Below are 22,005 nucleotides of genomic sequence, written 5' to 3'. Positions count from 1 at the left end.
CTTCCATTGCAATTAGAAGAAAATACAAAACTTCCCCAGGAATATGAAGATCTAATGGGAACCCAACCCTGCCTATCACTCCCAAGCCACCTCCTCCATCCTCCAAACCTTACCCCTCATCCTGCTCCAATACACCGACTTCCTCTTCATTAAAAATAATAGCACCATTTACTGACACTTTTTTTCGGGCTGTGACATAAAAAACTAAAGGACCTTGAGAGAGTCAGGGTGAGGGGATTTGTTTCATGGTTATGGGATTTGAGAAAGAAGACAGGACTGAAGAGGATTCCACCAACTTGGGAAAAGGCAGGGTCACTTCAAGAGGTCTAAGAGTACCAGAGTGTAGGGAACTAGATTCGAAAAGTACTTGGGTACGTTTGGCCAGCTTGCTTTGGGTAGATTAAAAAATCCTTTAAATATTGTTGTTCTGCGCATCACTCAAGCACCACACCAGCAGTGATTATATTTTAATATCCACTGAACGTGATAGACAAGGAAGAGGGTTTGATCGTCACTTTTGTTCACATACGTTTGAAAATCTCACTTCACTTAGGCACCACATCCCATCCTCCCCATTCCTTGTGCTAAGGAGTTCAGCCATGGTTTGGTTGAATCTTCACTGCACCTGTAGCAGCTCCCGCCTTCACTGCAACTCAGCGGGACTCTCACCATCTTCTAAGTAAACGGCTTTCCTTTTCCCTCTGTCTCTGTTTCAGTCTGTTGTGCACAATGATACTGATTGATAGATATGAAGTGCAAATTAGATCCTGTAAGTCAGGGCCTTAGAATCACAAAGGTTCTTCAAGCTGAGAGCATCCAACCCAAGCTTTTTTGCTCTTGGCTGCTTTTCTTACTTCATCTTTTTCGCACATACGTCATTCAATATCTTTTCTAAAATGCCAGATCTTGCATTCCTACGGGAGACGGCCATGTTGTTTCATGTTCCTGCACCTGTGTACGTACTCCTCCCTGATCCTCTAAGGCCACTCTCTTTGCACCTTGTGTACCTCATCGATTCACATGCAATTCACATTGCAACTAGCTTGCCAGAATTCCAAGTGCAAACCTTGCATCCTTTGAACCATGCCAAGCCCTATGCTGTCTAACTCCAGAGCCTACATCATTCTCCTGCATCCAAGCGCTGAAGTCTTCTATATCCCCATTTTGACAAAAGAGGAGCCCATATCCACTTGTAGGGGTGCGAGGAATAAAGCATGGACAGGCTTGCCAGAGGAGGATGCAACTGACGATGAAACAAATGATATTGGTTGAGCAAGATTTCCAAAATCAGAGATGACAGAAAAAAGAGCCAATGGTCTGTGCCTGAAGAGTCTAGCTGGACATGCTGGGATGGGCATAATAATCACAGTTATGAAGCACACTTTGTAGAAAGCGGTAGCAATGTGTACAAAGACTAGTTCTTTAGCTGGAGCATTGAAATATGGGCGGAGTTTCCACTGTCGACTTGGCTCGAGTGGACCGTGTGGCTGTCTATCAATTCAGGCCCACCAATCATCAGCAAGGAAGGCGGGAGTCCGCTTGATTAGATTTCAACCTGGATTGCTCATTGGCCTGGGGGGCTGGGGGGTGGGGGGTAGGTACGGTGGCCCCTAGGCATGTGACAACATGGCGGTGCCTGCCTCCTGTCATCACAAAAGTGTAAGTTTAATTGAGCTTAATTGATCAATAGTTGGCTGTTTGTAGGGTCATTTTTATTGAATCGGTTACGCGTTTTGTAGAAATGTACTTTAACCGATGTGTCAAAGGGTTTGTGAATGTTTGACAGGAAGGGTCGCTTGGGCGCTTGGCGCAGTGCTGAGCTTTATTTCACATTATGATCGCCCTTTAATACCATTTTATTAGTTTAAATGTTATTTTTGGTGGCCTTTTCTTCGTGGTTTTAAGCATGTGTGATGTTTTCAGTTTAAATCGGAGGCAAAGGATGACGCGGCTGCCGGTGCTGCCGTCAGGCCAGGACAGCGCAGTGTCCGTTGGCCGCCTTGGCCCTGATTTTGCCTCGGTTTTTCAACGTCGTTGGTCGAATCTTGGTCTGTAAACTTTTGGTGAGTTCTCTTACCAGTGACTGGATGACGTCTGTAATTGTAGATGTGAAAGGAGGAAATTAACGAGCTGAGGGAGGGCGTGTGGGATTCTGACAGATAATGGCCCTTAGCTGCCTTTGCGTGCACTACTCTGTTTCATGTCACAATATTTAATCTCATTTGCTTGTGTAAATGTCTTAGTCCGTCTTCTTCAGATGCCGTTTTAAATATATTTATTTCTGGTTATAGGCTACTGTATCCCTGACCACCCTGAATAATTTTCAGTGGTCTATGACTGCTGTTTTGTATTTTCACGTAATATACGTACATGTTTCACGTGATTGTTTGAAAAAACGTGGTTCTGATGTTTCCTTGCGTTTTCCTTAAAATGTTTTGTGTTAGTTGCAGTTTACTAATAAGGAACTTAGCGGTCTGGTTGGCCAAGAGTTTGTTGCTTTAAGATCTGGAAGGGAATCAACCCCTAGGGAATCTAGTTAATATTTTATTTTGCTGCGTATGGCCATGGGTTGTTGTTTTGTTGGTTTGTTTTCAATGACATTGCAGCCGATTGCATTTATTTAATTTTGGTATTGGTCATGTTCCATAAATATTCTTTCGAAATGAAAATATTTTTAGAGTCCTCGGAAATTAATGATCTAAGATGAACACTTGACGGTTTACAAACTCAGTGTCTCCCGCACAACAGATTTTAACAGCCTAGACTGAACACGGCTTGGCGTTACATTTTACAAAACAACTGTATTTATCCTCATGGCAAAAGTTTTCTTTTCAGGTTTAGTATAAATTGCCATCTCCAGAGGAGTGAATTAACGTTTGATTGAGAGCCTTTTAATTTAGAAACTGATTGCTCTAATTGCGTGTTTTGACATAATTTGTTGAAATTCCAGGCTTGTCCCCATATCCATATTTTCTTTAAAAATGAATGCTTTGAGGTTTTCGATTTACAAAAGCAGACGTAATCTCTTGAGTACTTGACGGTTTACGACAGTGAAGAATTAAAAGTCTGCAATTGGCTGTCATTTCAGAGTAGTTGAACACTTAATCTTTCAAAGAACTTGTGTGTTTGGTATGATTTGATTCCATTTATTGTGGGTCCTGGCTTTGTGATAAAGTTTGGCGTTATCGACAGTTCACAATGTGTCCTAATTGCCTTAGGCCTCTTGATTTACGACTGTTACTGGCTGCTGCCCAGGAGCCTAACCTTTCCTTTGAGTATTTACTCAAATTGTGTTTTATTATCACTTAACCTGCCGTTTTGGTGTTTGTGAGTCCTATTTCATAGTTCTGTTGAAAATGAAGGCCGTTTTGTCGTATTTTCAATGTAAAATGTGCATCCTGTCAGAGGAGCTGAGACCGTTTGATTTTCCCACAGTAAAAGCCCGGAAGTATCTTTCACGTGCCCTCTTGAATGTCTTTTGGGATTTCAATTCCCCGGGCGATTGCGTGAACATGACGCTCTGTAATTGTCATGGGAACCACCATAACAGAGAGTGTTGGTGCTCCTTCCTGGAGTGACCAGACGTAGGAACTACCACCTACCTCGGGGTCACTACTTGGCCACTGCTGACTAACTCCATGGTAGAGACCCTGTTTCTACAAACTATTCCATTCATTAGATAGGGACGTCTTTTTGAGACCGTATTTGTGTCCCTCAGTACAGTGGGTGCCAGTGTTAAAGTGACATTGGCATTTTTAAGGCTGTTGTGGTCTCAGAGGAACCTGAGAGTCACATTTTAAAATCAAAGTATTGATCAACCTTTTTTTCCTTTTTGGAAAGGCGTTGCAGTAGCCGGCAGGAGCAGAAAAGCCTGGATGGCATTGTCCAAAAAGAAAAAGAAAACAAGTCAGGAGTCCAGGAATTGTGGGAGTACTGCTCAGGTTTTTGTTTCAGGTATGAGAATATGGATCTCAAGGTAATTTCCATACCTTCTATGAGAAGGGGGAAAGTGGGATCTGTAGATTGTGTGGTGAGAATGGTAGTCTGACAGTCTGACTCTGCAGGAGTGAGGAGGGCATTTATTGGGTGGGGTCATGGAGGTATAGGTCAACAATTAATGTAAAGTGTAAGGCAATACTCCACTACATCTGTTCTTTCCATGCATCTTTGCCATTTTCCTTCTTTTGCAGAAATTCCTGGTACCATACACAGTGTTTCATTCACAATGATGCTCCATTATTGGAGTCAGGGCTGTTACTTACTATGGTCTTTGAGCCTCAGTTTCCTCATTTGCAAATTGGAAATCATACCTTGCTATCAGGGAGGTTGTGAGACTCAAGCGTGGTAATCTTTTAAAGACTCCAGGACACACCAGGTACTCAAAGAATGGGTACCCGTTTCCTGAGTCCACATTGCAGAGCAGAACATTAGGGTGTTTGGTTTCCCTCCTCCCCTTCCACATTCCCCTAGCCAATAGCCCTTTTGGCTCAGGCATAATGATGTTAAAATGTGTGCTTCTGTTACCAGGGTCAGCAAGTTTCCTGAGGTGTGCCTTTGGAAAGGCCATTCTGTAATGTTCCCTTAAAACAACAAGAAGTTCAGGAATGCAAGCTTTGCCAAGCTCTGAGCTGACTTCTGTGGTGATGAACTCCCAGCACTTGACATGGAGGCTGAAGAGACTGGGCTCCTATCTGCACTTAGGATTCCTCCAGCTGGGTTGGCCTGAGGGTGCCTGTTAACTGGCAGTACCTTCCAGAAGGGTCTGTGCTTTTTCCTCATCTTTGTAAAGTCATTTACTGGGAGGTGATTTGTTCATTGGAATTCAGATGAAGGTATTTTACAATTTGAGAGAGGCTGGGTAAAGTGCTAACTATAAACATGAAATGTTCTTAGATGTATACAAGGAAACTTCTAAACTTCTGTCTCAATAGATACCTCCAGCTCCTCTACTTTTCTGTTAGCATGGGTTTTATTCACATTGGGGCATCCCAGAGTCTGAAGGTCACCTATGTAAGGTCAAAAACTCCACATTCTTTTTTCTAGAAACCAAAGAGTCCATGTAGTCTTTATGTAGCATATTGACCTTTCAAATATTTGGTTCAGTCCTCTAATGGGTTAAATCCCATGAAAGTGCTGTTAGGTGGGATCGATGGTTATATCCCAACCTAGTGACTAACTGATGCCTGAGATGTTTACAAAAAGCTTTCCCCAAACACACTTAGTGGGGCTGTGCCAGCCATGTGCCTTCACAAAGGGTCATCTAACTGCTAGTCCAGAACAGTTGTGAAAATTAAGTGTAACTGAGACCTCTCCTCCCCATTCCACACCCTCTTACAGTGACTTGTACCAATCACAGTCTTCTTAGGTCTGTTCCTGTGTGAAAAACAGAAGCAAGTGGTTTGGTTTAATGGCTAATTCCACTGAATATTGATATTTTAGAAGAGGGCCCAAAATAGAGGGTTCCCTAATGGTGCCTCTTTCATTGTGGTAATTTGAAGAATCAGGACCCTCAGGGGAAAGGATGACAGTTCTCCTCAGAATTTAAGATGTGGCCTGGTCCTTAGATCTTTTTGAATATTGTTTTCATTGCCACCCTTGTCACTTAGTCACCTCTGATATGTATTCAATGAATGCCAAGTGACATGGGAATGGTAATGTGCTATAAATTCTTTGTGGGATGTATTCCCTGTCAAACTCAGTCACGCTATTATTTATATGTGAGCTGGGGTCATGTGGACATCCTCATGGAAATTAACAGCTGTTGGTTGTGGGTTGTTTGCACATACTCTGTCAGACACAGCATTTCATTTCACACTTGCAAGGTGGAAATACCTTTCATAATGTCACGTGGGAAAGCACACACTGGCATTGGCCACATCTGGGGCATGGGAATTTCGTGTGCCCATGACGGAAAAGGAGATGTTTTCTAATAAGACTCCTGCGCTGAACAGGATGGTTTCCACACAGCAGTATTCAATGATATATTAGTTATCATTAGGAATCCAGACCCTGTTTGCGAATGGGATTTGACTTTACCCAAGCATTTCTCTGTTAGCTTCCAGCACTCTTCCGCTGAGCATACTCTGCAAGTTGGTGGGAACATAAAACTACCTGGGATCTGTGAAAAAGCAGTAGCTGGTAACATTTGAATCCCCATGGGCAACTGCTGATGATACTGGAAACCCAGGAACCTCACAATATAGGTGTCTACCCAGGGTGCTTAACCCCTTCTATTTCTCAATGCTTAAGAGAGAGCATCCCTCAGGCTTTAGCTGTCACTTTCCCTATTCATCTACTGAATTCCTTTTCCTGTTGGTGGTCAGGCATGTGTTGCCATTTTTGTTTTCCCACAGGGGCAGTTACATTGCCTCAGAGGAACATTGCTAGCACTCTCATGGAAGTTTGCTGTAGATACAGCAAAGAGGGATTTGTGCAAATTTTGTAGGACTTTAGCACCTGGAGCATTTGAACAATAGGGTGGAGTTGCATTTGAGGTAATTTGGGGGCAGATGGTTTCCCTATTTCAGGCTTTCGATTTCTCTCAATTAGTCCACTCTGAGACTGGTTACAGGATAGTCTGACCAGTGTATAGAGGATATTCCAAGAGGACAAGGCTGAAGCAGACAGTTGGAAGGACAAGGGAATTTGTTGTGAGAGGTGTGGTAGGTGCTGGGTGTTGAAGGGAGAGTGTCCTGCTGTCTTTCCCATCTCCTGCAGTACTTTGCAGTTAGTGTAGCTGGCAGACAGAAGACAGCAATGCACATTGTTGATTGTTCTATGCACAAATATAGCCCTCTTGCAAAAATAAGACATACAGGATGGAGATAGTGACTTATTCTCCATATTCCCTGAGCATTGTTGCATAGCACATTACTGAGGGAAGGAACCACGGTCACTTCTGATGATCTTTAGCTCTTGGTTGAGTTGACCACTCACTCCATCACTTTTATAACAAGCTAGAGTCCTCTTGAGACACTTATGAACATGAACTCCTGGTGCTGATATGTTCTTTCAACATTGTCCTCCAGACACAGCACTTCACTTCCCACCTTCACATGGCTTCATCACCTAGATAAGGTCACACAGGAACACATACATTGCCACTGAAAGCAACTGGGAAATGGGAAATTTTGGGTCCCAGGGAAGTTACTCAGCGATATCTGACTGTCGGATTCCTGTGCTTTTGCACTAATCTGCTGAAGAGGATGTTGTCCACATTGCAGTACAATAGGTTATTAGTAATTAATAGAAATCCTGACTCAGTGTCTGGGAAAGCAAAGTGAATATTTTCCAAGGTTTGCTCTGAAAGGTTCCCGCACACTTCTGCTGCTCATACTCTGCAAGTTGGTGGGAACAAAAACGTTACCTGACTACTGACTGTAATCAGTAACTGAGTTTGATTACTTTTGAATTCCCGTGGCAATCTGCAGATGATCCTGGAGGCCCAGGAACCTGTCAGGACAGGTCTCTCTGTAGAATGCCTAATACCTCCTACTCCTCAGTGCCCAAGAGGGCAATACCGTCTGGCTTTAGCTACCACTTTCCCTGTTTATTTGCTATAAGCCTTTGGCTGTTGGTATTCTGAGCCCATGTTGCTCTTTTGGATGTCATAAAGCAGTTCTTATATTGTGTCAAGTCCAAAAGGGCACATCCTCTTGTGCCCTCTGCCCACTGAAGTCATACTAGGTCTCTCTTCAGTGTGTGAAAAACAGAAGTGAATGGTTTGGCCTACTGGATAATTCCACTGAGTATAGGCAAAAAAGCATTCAAATGATAGAAAATTCCAAAAACTGTGATTCACTAATTTGTGGTAATTTCAAGAATCGAGACCCACTTGGAGAAAGAAGACAACCTTCCTCAGGATTTAAGGTGTGGCGTGGTCCTTGGCTCCTTCTGAGAAATTCTTTCCTCTGCCAGCCTTGTCTCTGAGGCCCCTTTGGCAAGTCCTCAATGAATGTATACTGACATGGGAATGGTAAAGTGCTGTAAATTCTTTGTGGGATGTATTCCACATCAAATTCAGTCACTCTATTATTTTTTAGTGCGCTAGGGTCATATGGAAGCTAAGAGCTGTTGGTAGTAGTTTGTTCACACATACACGGCCACACAGAGCATTCCTTTATTGTTTACTCCTTATGACTCAAGTGCCTTCTTTAAGGTCTCACAGAGAAGCACACGCTGACACTAGCAATCTCTGGGGTATGGGAGATGGCCTTACACTGATGAGCTATAGTGTACAATTTCCACAGTGAGAAACAATGGGAAAGTAGTCCCTATTAGAAATTCTAATGCATTGTATGGGGATGCAATTTGGGTTTATCCAAGCATTTTCCTAATAACTTCCTGCACTCTTCTGCTGATCACGTTCTGCACATTTGTGGATGGGAAAGAAAGGTTCCCTGGGACTGTCAATAAGCAGTAACTGAGGCTGCTGAGTTTTAGACCCCAGTGGTCATCTGCAGATAAGACTGCACATGCAGGATCCTCTCTAAAAGTATACGGTGAATGTTCACATTGCCCACACCCTCTGGATTTGGGCTTGCCTTATTACCTGCTCCACATCACAGCAGACACATTACTGACTGCCACAGGCAGGCGGACCACGCAACAATGTAAATGTGGGTTGGCATTCTGAGCTTCCCTTGCCTCTTCCTATTCAAAATTGGTCTCACTGTTCTGTTCTTTATCTACTTGGAAAAAGTACAGTGGTGTGCAGATGCGTGATAGGATTCACTTATTTTCTCAGTCTACCCTTTCAGTTTTATATACCCTGTCCTATAATACTGAAAAGGCCTTTTGTTGACCCCGCCAGAGTTACTATAGGTTTTCCAGTCAGGGTGCTGAGCTCCAGGCTGTGGAGCCCGGGTTAGGCCAGCAGCCAGGCAGCTGATCCTCACTTCCACAGGCCAGATCAGAGGGATCTGGGAACTTGGGCTAAGAGGTGATCATAGAACCTCCCATGATTCCAGAGAGGCTGCACCCTAACACCTCCACTCTTACTTTGTAGGTATAAAGATTTTAGAAAGCAAGGGTAAGAATGTCTCTTCCAGGAAAACTGGGTAATGCCTATTACAGTTTCTATATAATTGGTTTGCCTTTATTACTCAATTTGTATGTAATATAATATTTTATAATATCTATATGTTTCTGAATGTCAAAGAATCATATTAGTTCTACAAAAGCCATGAACTTCACCTGCACGACTTTGACTCCAAGAGTGGCCCATGACATCAGCTATTCCACGATCTGACTGGATTCCCCTTTGGCTACCATGACTTTGTATTTGAATTTGGTTTGGACTTTGGGTTTTTCCCTAGGATTACAATATCTGCATTTGTGCTTACACAGGGACCTTGAAATGGTACTTATGGGGAGATGGCAAATGTGTATGTACTATGTTTGTTATACTACAAGTTGGAAGGCAGTCTTCATGGGCTGGGTGGTTTTCAAGCAGTCTCCTTTTGTCTGAGACCTGCTCATTGCAAAGACACTCTCTTGTTTGCCCTCTCACTGAGTCCCCAGATACTTGCTCTAATACTTGTCACTTCACCCTAGTTGAGGCAATCTTATGGTTGTATTAATTTTGGAATTTGTACCTAGACTTCAAGACTGAGTGATTCTCTGCTAAGAGTCATGTATGTCATTGCTTTACAGAGAACCTTATTTGGTAGACTACTTTTAGTCTCTATACAGTGTGCTTTTTAGAATTTGTAAAATACATGTGTTCTTCCAATAAAATTGATTTGCTGGAGAAGCTCCCACTTGTACACTTTTATTATTTCCAATGAATACAAGCATGATCAAGGAAGCCTGTGGTTCTCCTCCATTCATCATCGAGTGCACCAGAGCCAAGCTCTGAGCTGTATAAAATGGGACTTTGAGAGCAGGGGTTGGTGGCAGGGGTGTGGGAAGAAACTTAATGGGTAATGTAATGCCTCCCTATGAGAACAGATCCTTGTGACCACTGCATGAAGTCCACAAGCACATGTTTGGGTATTAACGGGATTGTGGGAAATCTCCTGATCTTGTTGTTAGAAAGAAATCTTTGTTTGGAAGAAAATAAGGCTCACTCGATTGTGGAGAAGAAAAGAATTTATTCTCCATCTCGTAAAAAGGGGCGCACAACCACAAAACGTGGCTGGCAACCCAAACAAAGAAAAATGACACAATTTATACCCCTACACCTAGTATGCAAGCCCTTCCTCTGTTTCTCCATAGATTGGATACTTCAGAAGTTAAAGCCTATCTGAGAACATCTAATTTCCCGTGCAAAAGTTTGTGATTATCAGCTTCCCCCATCACATTTCAACCATTTTATTTTTTCACCTGCTCCCCTTTGCCCAATAAGGAATGGAATTTAGTGCTGAATTATTGACTTACCTCTTTCTTGCACATCTTTTTTACTGCCTATAGGACTGGCTTAAGCTGGTTTCATTTGTTCCTGCTTAACCCGGGAGTGGGAGACTGAGACAGTAACCTGCCAGGTTACATTAATCAATATTTTCTTCCTTTATGTGAAAACTAAACTAATCTTCATTTCTTACACTTCTAAGTGTAAGGCAGGGTAGGTTGACCAGCATAATTCTGCAGAGTATCAGTTCATAAATCATTTGAAATTGAACTGCAAGCTATGGACATGCAGTTAATTCTTGGTCAAGGATTAGAATCACACTTCCTCGATCTGAAGAATTTTCCATTACTCCACACAACCTGGATTTGAAGGGACAGAAAGAAAAAAGGTAAGTCACTGACAGATACCTTTTAGCATGGTCTTTTCCCTAATAATACCAAATATATATTAAATAGATCAAAATATTAGTTCTGATTCCTAACTTACTATAGTTTTGTTACCTGTGCGGAACTGAGCATGGTTTAAACATCTTATCACTTAGCTTTGTTCATGTGTAAATGAGCACAGAAGCCCAGCTCGAGAGAAGTTTGAATTTCGTTTTCTGCTGCTTGAGGAACCTTTTGCATTGTAGTCATGAAAATCTTCTCCTAAAGGAAAAGAAAGTAAGACTGACAGTTTGTCCTGCCTGTAGATATGATACCCAGGATGCTTGCACCTGTTTCTTTCTGAGGGATTTCATGAAGAAATTTGGGCTGCAAGTGTCAGCATCTCTGTATTGTCAACAAGATATTGTTAACATAAGAGGGGGGAAGCGGACTTGGCCCAGTGGTTTGGGCGTCCGTCTACCACATGGGAAGTCCGCGGTTCAAACCCCGGGCCTCCGTGTGGAGCTCACAGTGCTGATGCACGCGAGGAGTGCCCTGCCGCAAAGAGGAGACCCACGCACAAGGAGTGAGCCCCATAAGGAGAGCCACCCAGCATGAAAGAAAGTGCAGCATGCCCAGGAATGGCACCACACACAGGGAGAGGTGACACAACAAGATGATGCAACAAAAAGAGACACAGATTCCCATGCTGCTGACAACAACAGAAGTGGACAAAGAACACTCAGCAAATAGACACAAAGAACAGACAATTGGGGGGTGGGGGACAAGGGGTGAGAAATAAATAAATAAATCTTAAAAAAAAATAAGAGGGGGCCTTGGGATGATAGAACTAATATAGAGAAAGGAACAATTCCCATTCCATTTAGCAGCAGGAAAAGAACTGCAGGCACATTTTTGTTGCTTACGTAGAGAGATACCAACACAGGTCAAAGGTTTTCCAGCAGGTGACTGCCCATTCTGTCTATTCTAGAGCCTGGAGGACACAGATTGTAGGGCATATGCTGGACCTACTGTATAATGTAAAATGCTTAGGACACTTTCAAACCACTTTGGCAGAATTGTATTTAAAGCAGACTCTTTACCTGTTGTGCTGACAGCTCAGTAAGTATATTTCAATTATTTTAAACCCATTAAATCATAAAAAAGCCATTTTTAAGCAATTCAAATTTTCACTGTCATTCAAGGAAACTTTGGCCTATTACATGAAAAAATGTAAGTTCCTGATGTTTTTACTATTGTAGGGAACAAAAACAAAATCAGATGCAAAGGAGATATGTATCTTTAGCTACAATGTGCAGGAAATGAATGGCTAAAGATTGCCTGTTCATAGAATGGATAAAATTACATGGCAAAACTACATGCAGTTTACATGAAACTCACTTTAACTTCAAAGAAAAAAAATAGCTTGAAAGTGGAAGACTGAAAAAATGCACATAGTTCCCCAAAGAGAGCTGGAGAAGCTATACTAATATCACATAAAATAGACTTTAAGTCAAAACTGTTACTGGGGACAAAGAAGTTCACTATATACCAATAAAGGGTTATTAAATAAGACAAAACAGTTATAAATACGTTTGCACCTAATGGAAGAGCCTCAAAACTTATATGAAGCAAATACTGACAGATTTTACGGGGGAAATAGATGATTCTACATTAATAGTAGGAGACTTTAATGATCAATAAGGAAGTAGAAGATGTGAATGATAATCTAAATAAACTAAACCTAACATATATATATATATATACATATATATACATATATATATAACATGTCACTCAACAGCAACAGAATACACATACTTCTCTAGTGTACTGGATCATTCTACAGGACAGACTATATGTTAGGTCATGAAACAGGTGTTAATTCATTTAAAAACATTGGAATCAAACACTGTATCTTCTTCAGCCACAATGGAATGAAGCTAGAAAACAAAATATAGGGAAGAACTGGAAAATTCACAAATATGTGGAAATTAAACAGGGTAGTCCTAAACACCAATAGGTCAAAGAAGAAATCACAAGCAAAATTAAGAAATATCTTCATGAATATGAAAATGAAAATATCACTGATGAAACTTGTGGAATGCAGCAACATCAGTGCTGAGAGGAATTTATAGCTCAAAATGCCTCCATTAAAAAAGAAAGATCTCAAATCAGAGACCTAAACCTCACACCTGGAGGAGAGAGAAAAAGAAGAGAAAAAAAAACTAAAAGTGAGCAGCAGAAGGAAGGAAATAATGTTTAGAATGACAAAAAAACTAATCAAAAAAACCAAAAGTTGGATCTCTGAAAGGATCCACAAAACCAACAAACATTTAGCTACATGGACAAAGGTAAAAAGAGAGAAGACACAACTAAATAAAATCAGAAATGAAAGGGGGACTAACGAACCCCAGAAAGAAAAATGATCATAAGAAGATACTATGAATAACTGTAGGCCAACAAATTAGACAACCTAGATGAAATGGACGAATTTCTAGAAACACTGACTCTACAAGAAATAGAAGATCACAACAGACCAATAACTAGTTAAGAGATTTAGTCAGTAATTAACAACCTCCCAACAAACAAAAACTGATGACCAGATGGCATCACAGGTGACTTCCAAGAATTAATACCTATCCTGCTCAAACTCTTCCAAAAAATTGAAGAGGGGGAACATTTGCTAATTCATTTTATGAGGCCAACACCACCCTAACACCAAAGCCAAATAAAGATACCAAAAAAGAAAGAAATTACACACCAATACCCCTCATGAATATTTGCAAAAACTTCCACAAAATACTTACAATCTCAATCAATGAGCATACTAAAGAATTATACCCAATGATCAAGTGGAATTTATCCCAGGTATTCAAGGGTCGTTCAACATAAGAAAATCAATTAAGGTAGTATTCCACATTAAGAGAACAAAGGAAAAGAACCACATGATCAGCTCAATTACTGTAAAAATGGCATTTGACAAAATCGAGCATCTCTTCTGGATAAAAACAAAAACCTCCAAAAACTAGGAATACAAGAAATCATTCTAAAAATGATAAAGTGCAAATATGAAAATCCCACAGCTACCATTATAATCAATGGTGAAAAACTGAATTCATTCCCTCTAAGCTCAGGAACAAGGCAGGAATGCCCACTGTCGCCATTGTTACTCAACACTGTACTAGAATTTCTAGCCAGAGCAATAGTCAAGAGAAAGAAATGAAAGGCATCCAAATTGGAAAGGAAGAAGTAAAAATTTACCTATTTTAGGATTACATGATCCAATGTGCACTAAATCCTGAAAAATTCTCAACAAAGCCACTGGAGCTAATAAATAAATTCAGCAAAATGGTGGGTGACAAGATGAACGCACAAAATTAGTAATATTTCCATATACTAGCAATGAACAGTCAGAAGACAAATGAAGAAAAAAATTCCATTTAGAACAGCAACTGAAAGAATCAAAAAGGAGTTGTACACAGAAAACTACAAAATATGACTAAATGTAATCAAAGAAGACCTAAATAATTAAAGGACATTGCATGTTCATGAATTGGAAGACTAAATATCTTTAAGTAAATTCTAGGCAAAGTGATTTACAGTTTCTATGCAAACCCAATCAAAATCCCATCAGCTTTCTTGGAAGAAATGGAAAAGCCAATCATCAAATTTCTTTGGAAATATAAGTAAGGCACCCCCAATATCCAAAGGCATCTTTAAAAAGCAGAACAAAGATGGAGGACTCACACTTCCCAATCTTAAAACATACTGCAAAGCCAGAAGAATCAAAAGAGCATGTAGTGGGAAGTGGGTATAGTCAGTGGTTGAGTGCCTGCTTCCCATGTATGAGACCCTGGGTTGTGGGGACCCAGGCTCCTTCCCCAAGTCCTCAGCATATGGCCACCTGTGTGATCTAGGCATGAGTTAAAGGTTAATAACCCTCCTCAGAGGGGAGAGAAGGTATAGGTGGTATCATAAACTGTAATCTTCCCAAGCACTAAACGTCCTTGGTAAACATCCACACCCCAAGTGTATGCTTCATGTTACCCTCGCAGAAACTCTGTTCTCATACCCTATGGAATGTCCTTGTTCCAAAATCCTTTATATATCACCCCTCATTTTCTCATCTCTTTGTGGAGCACTCTCTTCCTTCTCTGAACTGCTGCCTTCAGAGATTCTCTGCGGCCTATAAGGCCCAATAAAGCTTATGACTGACTAAATGCCAGGTGTGCTCTTTGGTCTTGCAGCTGCACCAACTCCTGCCCTTCAGGATTTGGGTTGTAACACAGGTCCACTTCCTGGAACTTCCTAAACAGGAAAAGAAAAAATAGAGAGAGAAAAGAGCATGTACTGGCAAAGGACAGATATATAGACCAATGGAATCCAATTAAGAGTTCAGAAATAAACCCTCATACCTGTGGCCAACTGGTTTTTGATAATTGTGCCAAGTCCACTCAATTGGGAAAGAATAGTCTTTAACAAATGGTGCTGGGGAACTGAATGCCCATCAGCAAATGAATGAAGGTGGACCACTGCATCACACATTATACATAAATCAACTCAAAGTCGATATAAGAGCTAAATATAAAAACCAGAACTGTAAAATATCTGGAAGAAAACAAAGGAAAGCATTCTCTGGGTCTTGTGTTAGGCAATGGCTTCTTAGACTTTACACAGAAAGTACAATCGACAAAAGAAAAAATAGATAAATTGCAACTCATCAAAATAAAAAACTTCTGTATATCAAAGGACTTTATCATGGTAGTAAAAAGGCAGCCTATGCAAAGGCAGAAAATATTTGGAAACCGCATCATCCAATAAGGGTTTAATATCTAGAATATAGTGAGAAACCCTACACCTCAACAACAAAATGACAAACAACCCCATTTAAAAGTAGGCAAAATACTTTGCTCCAAACAATACAAATAGACATTTGCCAAAAGAAGATATACAAATGTCCAAAAGAACTTGAAACAATGTTCACTAGCCATTAGGGAAATGCAGATCAAAACCATAACAAGATACCATTTTTTTTAAGATTTATTTTTTATTTATTTCTCTCCCCTTCCCCACCACCCCACTGTCTGCTCTCTGTGTCTTTTCACTGCCTGTTCTTCTGTGACCGCTTCTATCTTTATCAGCGGCACCAGGAATCTGTGTTTCTTTTTGTTGCATCATCTTGTGTCAGCTCTGTGTGTGTGCAGCGCCATTCCTGGGCAGGCTGCACTTTTTCTCATGCTGGGCAGCTCTCCTTATGGGGCGCACTCCTTGCACGTGGGGCTCCCCTATGCAGGGGACACCCCTGGGTGGCACGGCCCTCCTTGTGCACATCAGCACTGCGCATGGGCCAGCTCCACACGGGTCAGGGAGGCCCAGGGTTTGAACCGCAGACCTCCCATGTGGTAGGTAGACGCCGTATCCATTGGGCCAAGTCCGCTTCCCCAGATACCATTTCACACCCCCTAGAATGGTTATTATTATTTTAAAAAAGGAACTTTAAAAACAATGGAAGATGTTAACATCAGACAAAAAAATTATGCTAAGAAACCAAACACAAAATAGTACGTATTGTATGATTCCATTTATATAAAATGCAAAAAAAGATCAATGTATAAAAAAAGTGATGGAGAGGATGTGGAGAAACAGGAACATTCGTTGGAAATGTAAAATGGCACAGATGCTGTGGAAGCGAGTCTGGCAGTTCCTCAGAAATTTAAGTACAGAATTACCATATGACCAGGCATTCCCCCCTGTAAGTATAAACCCAAAGAACTAAAAGCAGGTACTTCAACAAATATTTGCACACCAAATGTTCATAGTGGCATTCGCAATTGCAAAAAAGATGGAAGCAACCCAAGTGTCCACTGAGTGGATAAAAAAAAAAAGTAGTAATACATGTAAGGAACATTATTCAGCTGTAAAAAGGAAGGAAGATCCAATTTTGTGAAAAACATGGATGAACCTTGAAGACATAATGTTGAGTGAAATAAGCTAGACACTAAAAGACAAATAGTGTAGATCCCAGTGAAATGAAATAATTATAATAAGTGAAGTCACTGAGTCAGAAACGAGAATATAGTTTATTAGACCTGGAATGGGGGTAGGGAACGGGAAGTTAATGCTTAAATTGTGCAGTTTCTATTTGCAGCAATGGAAAAAGTTTGGTAATTGATGATGGTGATGGCAGCACAAGATTGTAAACGCAATTAACTGCACTGAAATAACAGCATGGTGGTAACGTGGGAGTATGGGGGAACTCTGTTCCCTGAATAAGAAGTTAGCTAAAACTTTCATGCATGTTTACCAACACTCTGAGTGTGAGTTATGGTTTGTAACAACTTGGGAGTTGTGTTCTCAAGCTGCTTTTTTGGAAACGAAAGCTTTTCTGAAAGGCCTCCCACCCGAGTTCTCACATCACCTTAACTATAATCAGGTCAAGTTCCATTTCCTAAGGTATTTGGAATATCCCTGACTGAAAGGAGTCATCATCTGGGATTGGCATTTTCATTCCCGGAACCACCACAGGACTCCATCTTTTCTGTTTTATTAAAGCAAGAGTCAACAGAGAGGGGAATGTCTCTAATAATATCCATGGCAGGGTAATACAGCTTCTGAAGAAGAGATGGACCCTGTATACAGAACGAGGAAGGGGGTGTCCCACATTTATCGAAACACAGGAGCAGGGGAGCTGGGCACATGACCCAGGTGAACTTGTTACCAATAGGCACATGACTAAGAAGATGTTGCAAATTCAAGGGTACTGGAATCTGAGAAAAACTAAGCAATTCACAGGACTTTTTTTTTTAAAAAAAAAACACCTCGATTTAGCTCCAAGGCCCCCATCTGGCATGGGCAAATGAGGTCTCTGAGAGCAGAGGGGGGACGGGCCTCACTGAAGGATAAGGGAGGGGGTGGTGGTGACTGAATCACACTTCAAGTGCTGTGGCCAGCTCAGATACGTCCTAGGTGAGTCCTAGGACGCCAAGGATGGCAGTGTGTCGCTGGGATGTGGTGCACGGTGATGGCCCCGCCAGCGCCATTCTGTGGGCAGCCTGCGGCAGGCCTGGTGGTCTGACAGGCCGCAGTGGCTGCGCTGTCGTGGTCTGTCCGGGGCATCACAAGGGCCTGGCTTGCAGTTTGAGCAGAGGACAGAATCCCATTGCACATGCGGGGGCGGCGCGCTCCAGATCCAGACCCAGCTGCAACAGCGAGGACCTGGAGGGCTATCTCAGGAACAGGACACTGCGCAGGAGGGGACGGGAGGGCACGGAGAGCGCTGTGGCTCGCGGAGGGGCGGGGAGCGAGTGCCCCATCAGCGGCGGAGACCCGGGCAGGGGCCCCTCCCCAGCTCCCCCGCCCCAGGCCCGAGGGTGTCCCGGCCCAGAAGTCTTCCTCCACCCAGCCGAACACGCGCTTCATCTCGGCCTGGAAGCCCCGGTAATCATTGAGGAGGGGGCTCTGCTTCTTCATGTAGGGGATCACCCACTGCAGCGCCGCCCCCGTGAGGCGGGTGATGAGGAACGTCACCTTCAGGGCGTCGGTGGAGAATGTGTTCTCGTCCACGAACACGCGAGCGGGTCTGGACGATAAACTCCGGGAGCCGCTCGGTCCTGCCGTCAAACGTCTCGGAAGGGAATCGGGCTCCTCCGCCCGCGCGCTTGGGGCCGCCGGGGTAGGGTGGGAGGACCTTCTTCAGCTGCGCCCGCCAGTCCACCGCACCCTGCTCTCTCCGCCCCTCATGGTGGGGCTGCCCTCAGGCCCCCCAGAAGGCCAGCCTTGGGGCTCGGGGGAAGTGCCTGCGGGGGAGGCAGGCCAGCGCGGGGGCGGAGGGATTGGCGCGTGGGGCGGGGCCGCGGCGCGTGCGCGGGCTCTGCCCGCAGGCCGGGGTTGCTAGTGCGCGTGCGCCGTCCGAGTTCCGCGGGTGGCGGGGAGGACAGGGGCGCGCGCTTGGAACCTGAGCTGCAGGGTGGAAGGGAGCGAGGGAGGAGCTCTGGGCACCCGCCTTAATTTGCGCAGGACTGTGGCGGCTGGGTGTGGAGATTAGATGATCTAAGAACCCTGGCCTGAGGCATCCACTTGCCAGGTCTCCTCCCTGTCCAGCCTTCACCGCTGTTCGGTGTTACTTTGCAGCCCCTCTGCCTCAGGACGCCATCTGAGTAATGCTTTGCTGGCAAATTTTCCTGCTAAGTTATGTAGCTCTCAGTCTCAGATATTGGCACCGCTGGGCACAGACGCGGATGCCTTTCAACATCAAAGGCAGAACTCACTAGTAAACATAATCCGAAGCAGCATATTCAAAGAACAGTGCACCACGACCAGGCAGTGTAAAGAGGATTAAATGTTCAAAGAGGTCTGATTTGGTATAGTAAGAGACCAAAGAGAATAATCACACGGTCAACACCATAGCTGCTGAAAACATAAAAGTAAGAGGGGTTGGGTGCCTTCCGAACATGTGACGATACAGGCGCACACAGCTAACAAAGAGGTTCATGATAGGCCTTGCCTTCTTCACTGGATGTGTTTATTCACAGGCTGGACACAGTTTAAGAGGTACATACTGAAGAGAGTGTTAGGTCAGAAGTAAACATCCAGAATGAAACACAGAAAGACAAACAGATGGGAAATAAGGTGAGAGATAACGAAGAGAACTAGACAACATTTAATTGGCGTCTCAGAAGTAGAGAGCAAGAGTAAAGCAAATGCAGTATTTGAACAGATTAGTTGAGTGCCACCAGCAAGCAGAGAACAATGAAAGAAATCTTCACCTAAATCATCTTGCAAAAACGATTGACAACCAAAGCCAAATAGAAAACTCTTTAGGTTTTCAGAGGATAAAAACAAATTACCTTCCCTGCAGCAATAATTATGCTGACAACTGGCTTCTCGGTAGAAAAAAATGAATGGAATATGATCTTCTATATACGGAAATAGTTTCCAATAGAAAATCCTGTGCTCTGCAAAAAATATTCTTCAAGAATAAAGATGAAATAAAGACATTTTTGCACCCCCAAAAAACCGGAGAGAAGTTGTCACCGGTAGAATAGCACTAAAGGAAATGCCAGCAGGTATTCCTCAGGTACACGGAACATAATCACAGATGAAAGAGGGAAAATGCAGGGAGGAATGAAAAGCAATGCATTGGAAACTTACACGGACAGATCTGAGTGGGCTTTAAAATGTAGAGGCTTAAACTACATTTAAAAAATGCCTAGAAATCAGGAGGGGAATACATGTGTATAAAGTGCTCTGAGATTCTTGCTTGGAATGGGAAGCCAGTGAAAGTACCACATAACATTAACATTTTTTTTTTACTTAAAATTATTTATTTTTACAAATTACATTCAAAAAATACGAGGTCCCAATCAACCCCAGCGCCCCCACCCCCCACTCCCCCCACAGCAACACTCTCTCCCATCATCGTGAGACATCCATTTAACCCAGTAAGTACATCTCTGAACATCACTGCACCCCGTAGTCAGTGGTCCACATCATAGCCCACACTCTCCCCCGTTCCATCCAGTGGGCCCTGGGGGTATCTACAATGTCCTGTAATTGTCCATGAAGCACCACCCAGGACAACTCCACGTCCCGAAAACAACTCCACATCTCATCTCTTCCTCCCATTCCCCAAACCCAGCAGCCACCATGGTTACCCTTCCCACACCCATTCCACATTTTCTCTGTGGACATTGGATTGGTTGTGTCCATTGCACATCTATGTCAAGTGGGGGCTTAGATTCCACATGGATACTGGATGCACTCCTCCCGCTTCCAGTTGTAGACACTCTAGGCTCCATGTTGTGGTGGTTGACCTTCTTCAACTCCATGTTAGCTGATTGGGGTAAGTCCAATAAATCAAAGTGTAGGAGCTGAAGTCTGTTGAGGCTCTGGGCCTGGGTGTCTTATTATCAGTCCAGAGATTCAAATCCCCTAAATATATCTTAAACCCCAGCACCAACTACAATTCCAATAAAGTAGAATGCAGGTCTTGCGGGAAGAGATCCCCTCCGAGTTCAATTCCATCATGTAGAAACACCAGCTCCAAAGAAGGGCCATCTGCCATGGCAGTGAACCCCATCTGCCATGACCATAGAACCCGTGGGTCTCTTTATCCCTCAGAAGAACCAATACCTGGGGTTGTATCTACTTTATCTGTCTCTTAGACTCTGCTCAGTTGTGCATAAGGGCATTCCTTCTGACAACCTCCAGACTCTTTTTTAGAGACTCATAGCCTTATAATCTCATTTCTCCTTTCAATTTCCCCCTTATATTAGGTCAAACAGCATTTTGAAGTCATGTTATTATATGTAGACAGGGATATTCTGCTGATCCGTATTGAACCTTTAATTCAAGGTCATTTTCTAGTTGCATCTTCAGCTGGTATGTGGTAGTGATCCCTCGGTGCCAGGGAGGCTCATCCCCGGGTGTCATGTCCCACACTGGGGGGAATGCACTGCATCTACATGCTGAGTTTGGCTGTGAGAGTGGCCACATTTGAGTAACATGAAGGCTGTCAGGAGGAAACTCCCAAGCACAGTACTACTCTAGGCCTTGTTCTTATTGCAGATGTATAGCCTCAAAAGCATAGCCATTAGTATCAGGAACCCACTGTTGGGCCCTCCTTCCTTCCTGGTTCTTGCCGTTGCCCCTGGCGGACTGCCGCTGCTCCCCAGGGTCCATGACCGTGACCCCCAGGCCAGACGTCCAGTACCCGCCCCAGCTGTTGTTTTTAATTGTTTCCACTATGAGTATATCTAGACATTACTATATACCCTGGGCATATGCCCTGTATAACTCCCTGTCAGCCATATATATCCTGTCAATAACATCCTATATCAGTATTCCTCTGCTGCCATTGTTGAACCACTCTGTGATTCAAAACTTCCTGTAAAGTGAATCCCAACATAATGTCAGCTTCACAAGAGTCTTAGATCACCGAAATTCATATATACAATATACAGTACTTCCCCAGATCCACCATAAAACCTTTTCCCTTCCATAGTGATAACCTTTTAGCTTATTCATATCATATTTCCTGATACTGATGTACAGATTCCGGGACAATAGCTTTCAAACAAGGTGACATCGGTGCTTACTATGTGGTCCATACTTTAGATTGTACAGTTTTCTAAATTTTTTAGTTATCCTATGTTTTGCCTTATGGTTTACATTATTAGTCTGTCGTCCCCTATATGTTTCTGGTGTAATATTACATGTTTTATATTCATCCTCATGTACTCTCACAGAACTCCTCTCTTGCTCCCATATTCACCTTGGTTCCATCCA

General features: G+C 42.9%; 1 protein-coding gene and 1 long non-coding RNA gene across 2 annotated transcripts; one reads left to right on the top strand and one right to left on the bottom strand.

Annotated features, from left to right (window-relative positions):
• The first annotated feature begins 1,608 nt into the window (after positions 1–1,608).
• On the top strand, positions 1,609–5,998 carry LOC139437979 (uncharacterized). Its single transcript, XR_011647875.1, has 3 exons — positions 1,609–1,659; positions 3,841–3,954; positions 4,528–5,998. It is a non-coding gene; the product is annotated as an uncharacterized lncRNA (long non-coding RNA).
• Positions 5,999–16,780: 10,782 nt separating this feature from the next.
• LOC101423447 (uncharacterized) lies at positions 16,781–21,399 on the bottom strand. Its single transcript, XM_023584414.3, is given in 3 exon segments — positions 16,781–18,289; positions 18,291–18,471; positions 21,360–21,399. Coding segments are annotated over 3 exon segments (840 nt in total). The 3' UTR covers positions 16,781–17,670.
• Between the last annotated feature and the right edge of the window lie 606 nt (positions 21,400–22,005).

This window comes from Dasypus novemcinctus, chromosome X (genome assembly GCF_030445035.2).
Source record: "Dasypus novemcinctus isolate mDasNov1 chromosome X, mDasNov1.1.hap2, whole genome shotgun sequence".
NCBI classification, from domain to species: Eukaryota; Metazoa; Chordata; class Mammalia; order Cingulata; family Dasypodidae; genus Dasypus; species Dasypus novemcinctus.
Note: the sequence above shows the minus strand (reverse complement) of the source record. Positions and strands in the feature narration are given on the sequence as shown.